General features: G+C 42.8%; 1 protein-coding gene across 1 annotated transcript; it reads left to right on the top strand.

Annotated features, from left to right (window-relative positions):
• The first annotated feature begins 2,449 nt into the window (after positions 1 to 2,449).
• LOC133290803 (uncharacterized) lies at positions 2,450 to 2,962 on the top strand. Its single transcript, XM_061488916.1, has one exon. The coding sequence runs from the start codon at positions 2,450 to 2,452 to the stop codon at positions 2,960 to 2,962; it is 513 nt and encodes a 170-aa protein (XP_061344900.1).
• The last annotated feature ends 486 nt before the right edge of the window (positions 2,963 to 3,448 follow it).

Genomic DNA, 3,448 nt, shown 5'->3' with positions numbered 1-3,448 from the left:
AGGAAGATCTAAGCACACCAAACCCTCCTCTACTGTATTTCACAAAGGAAGACATGCATGGTGTTCTTCCAGGACACGTAGACAAGTTGGTCATTGCTGGAACATTGGTAAACTGCCAAGTTAAGAAGATCTTCGTCGACGCAGGAAGTAGTGCCGACATTATACTGTGGGATGCCTTAAAAAAGATGAACCTTGATGAGGAGGATCTCAAACCTTGCAAAATGACCTTGATAGCTTTTAATGGAGAGCATACACCTCCTAAAGGCTATATAGACCTCAGGTTGACCCTGGGGACTAAAGAAGCGTTCAAATCAGAACGAGTCAGATTCTTCATAGTGGCAGACTTCCCGTCAGAATATAATATAATTCTGGGAAGACCAACCATACACCAATGGGACATGCTGGTTTCTATAAAGCACCAAAAAATAAAAATGGTAAGCAGTAAGAATGAAATAATTACTATTTGTGGAGATCAAAAGGAATCCAGAGGATACTATTTTGACATCGTCAAAGAAAACGAAGGCGGACATTCGAGCCCTCCCCGAATTCATCCAGGGGATAAACTCGGCAAGAACATAATTCCTCACCATTCAAGGAAGTCTGTTAATGTGGTTGAACTCGACATGAGAAAAGAAACAATCCCGAGGCCTGAGCCCGATGGAGAGTTAGAAAACCTCGCATTAGGGGAAGAACCGGGTCAATTTACCCAAATTGGTAAGACCATCGATCCTCAAATCAAAGAAGAGTTAGTCGGGTTCCTTAAGAGCAACACAGATGTATTTGCCTGGAAGGCTGGAAGTCATCAGAAATCCCAAGCATAGATCCCGCCTTCTGTTGCCACTAGCTGGCAGTTTATCCAGGATCCAAGCCGGTCTCTCAAAAGAAAAGGAAGTTAGGACCAGAAAGGAAACAAGTCTTGGAGGAACACGTGAAGGAGTTGCTGGATGCTGGTTTCATTCGGGAAATATAGTACATAACGTGGCTTGCGAACATGGTGATGGTGAAGAAACCAAACAGGAAATGGAGAGTCTGTACTGATTACACTGACGTGAACAAGGTCTGCCCAAAAGACTCTTACCCCATTCCTAATATAGACCAGCTGCTAGATAATTCGGCTGGATTTCGACTGTTGTCTTTTATGGATGCCTACTCTGGTTACAACCAGATTCCAATGTACCCAGGGGACCAAAAGAAAACCGCCTTTATTGCTGAAAAGGCTAATTACTGTTATAATGTGATGTCGTTTGGGCTTAAAAATTCAGGGGCAACTCTTCAAAGAATGATGAATAAAGTATTTAAAGATCATCTAGGCAAAAATGTAGAAGTATATATTGATGATATGATTGTAAAGTCATTCAATATGACAAGTCATGTCCAAGATCTTGAGTAGAATTTTCAGAAGCTCAGGAAGTATCGCATCCGTCTAAACCCGGTAAAATGTGCGTTGTGAGTCCCAACTGGGAAATTCTTGGGCTTTATGCTAACCCATAGAGGGATTAAAGCTAACCCCGACAACTGCAAAGCAATGCTTGACATGAAGGTGCCCCAGAATAAAAAAGAGGTTCAGCAGCTAATAGGTAGAATAGCTGCACTAACCCGGTTTTTACCAAAATTTGCTGAAAATGCTCTCCCATTCTTTAAATTGCTAAAATAAGAAGCAGTGGAAGATTGGAATCCGGAATGTCAAGCCGCATTTGAGAAAGTCAAGAAATGTTTGGCAACCCCACCAGTACTCTCAAAGCCAGAACCAGGAGATACTCTGATCATGTACCTGGCTGTGGGGGAAGAGGCAATAAGTGCTGTCCTGGTCAAGGAAACTGATAAAGGCCAAGAGCCAATTTATTTCATCAGCAGAGCCTTGCAAGGTGCAGAGGTCAGATATCATAAGCTAGAAAAGGTGGCCTTTGCTTTGCTAATCGCGGCTAGAAGATTATGGCCATATTTCCAGGGACATCAAATAATAGTTCGGACTAATCAACCTATACGGCAGGTGTTACACAAGCCAGACCTGGCAGGAAGAATGACTAACTGGGAAATTGAGCTCAGTGAATATGACATAGCATATGAAAGTCGAAAGGCCATCAAGTCACAAGCTCTGGCCGACTTTATAGTGGAGCAAACACTAGTGAACCCGGAACATAAAGAATCTGGGGATGCATGGAAGGTCTACGTAGATGGATCTTCCAACGATAAAGGAAGTGGAGCTGGAATCATACTCGAAAGCCCAGAAGGAGTGACAATAAAACACTCCTTGAACTTGGGATTCCTAACTTGGAACAATCAAGTAGAGTATGAAGCTTTGATAGCTGGATTAATGCAGGCTAAAGAACATGGAGCTAAGAAGGTAAAAATCTTCAGTGACTCATAATTGGTAACTTCGCAGATAGAAGGAAAGTATCAGGCCAAAGGTCCGCTACTGATGAAATACCTGAGCAAGGTTCAAAAGATGATGGCCGACTTCGATGAAGTGCAAGTTACTCATATTCCTCGAGGGGAAAATTGCCGAGCTGATATCTTGTCTAAATTGGCAAGTACCAAAAATCCAGGTAATCACAGAATTGTGGTACAACAGAGTATAAGTATGCCGAGTTGGATGATGATCATGACCTCGGCAAATGACTGGAGACAACCCACAATGGCATACCTTGAGAAAGGAACATTGTCGGAGGATCAACTGGAATCCAAGAAGCTGGTCCGAGATGCGACACAATACACAATTGTGAACGATCAGCTGTTTAGAAAGGGGTTGCACATTCCCATGCTGAAATGTTTGAACTCGGAAGAAGCAGAATATGTTCTAGCCGAGATACATGAAGGAATAAATGGACATCACATGGGAGGCAAAGCTTTGACTAGAAAGGCCCTTCAAGCCGGTTATTACTGGCCGACTATGGAGGCAGATTCTAATGAACATGTCAAGAGATGTGACAGTTACCAGAAGAACGCCAAGCAGATTCTTTGACCACCTGAAGAACTGAAATATATCTTGGCTCCATAGCCCTTTTTTCAAATGGGGAATGGATTTGCTGGGACCTTTCAAAGCTGCTGAAGGATAATTAAAGTGGTTGATTGTAGCTGTGGATTACTTCACAAAATGGATAGAAGCAGAACCGGTTACCACCATCACTTCGACTAGAGTACAAAGGTTCTTTGAACAGAATATTGTCTCCAGGTTTGGAATACCGGCCGAGGTGGTAGCTGATAATGGAACGCAGTTTGTGATAAAAGGTTCCAACAATTGATGAAAGACTTACAAGTCAAACATCGCTTCACATCTGTGGAGCACCCACAGTCGAATGGACAAGCTGAAGCAGCGAAAAAATTAATTGTGGAAGGTCTCAAAAAATAGATGTTTGATGCCGAAGAAAGCTAGGTTCAGCAGCTATACTTTGTCCTTTGAGGATACAGAACGAGTACCCAAACCGCATCAGGGGAAACCCTTTTTCGA

This window comes from Gastrolobium bilobum, unplaced genomic scaffold (assembly GCF_033153095.1).
Source record: "Gastrolobium bilobum isolate Gb01-03AN ecotype WA unplaced genomic scaffold, APGP_CSIRO_Gbil_v1 utg78010, whole genome shotgun sequence".
In the NCBI taxonomy this organism is placed as follows: Eukaryota; Viridiplantae; Streptophyta; class Magnoliopsida; order Fabales; family Fabaceae; genus Gastrolobium; species Gastrolobium bilobum.
The sequence above is the reverse complement of the archived record's forward strand: the minus strand, read 5'-3'. Positions and strand labels throughout refer to the sequence as shown.

Excerpts from the sequence above, each read along its gene's own strand:
- LOC133290803 (XM_061488916.1), top strand. The coding sequence starts at position 2,450 with ATGGCCGACTTCGATGAAGTGCAAGTTACTCATATTCCTCGAGGGGAA.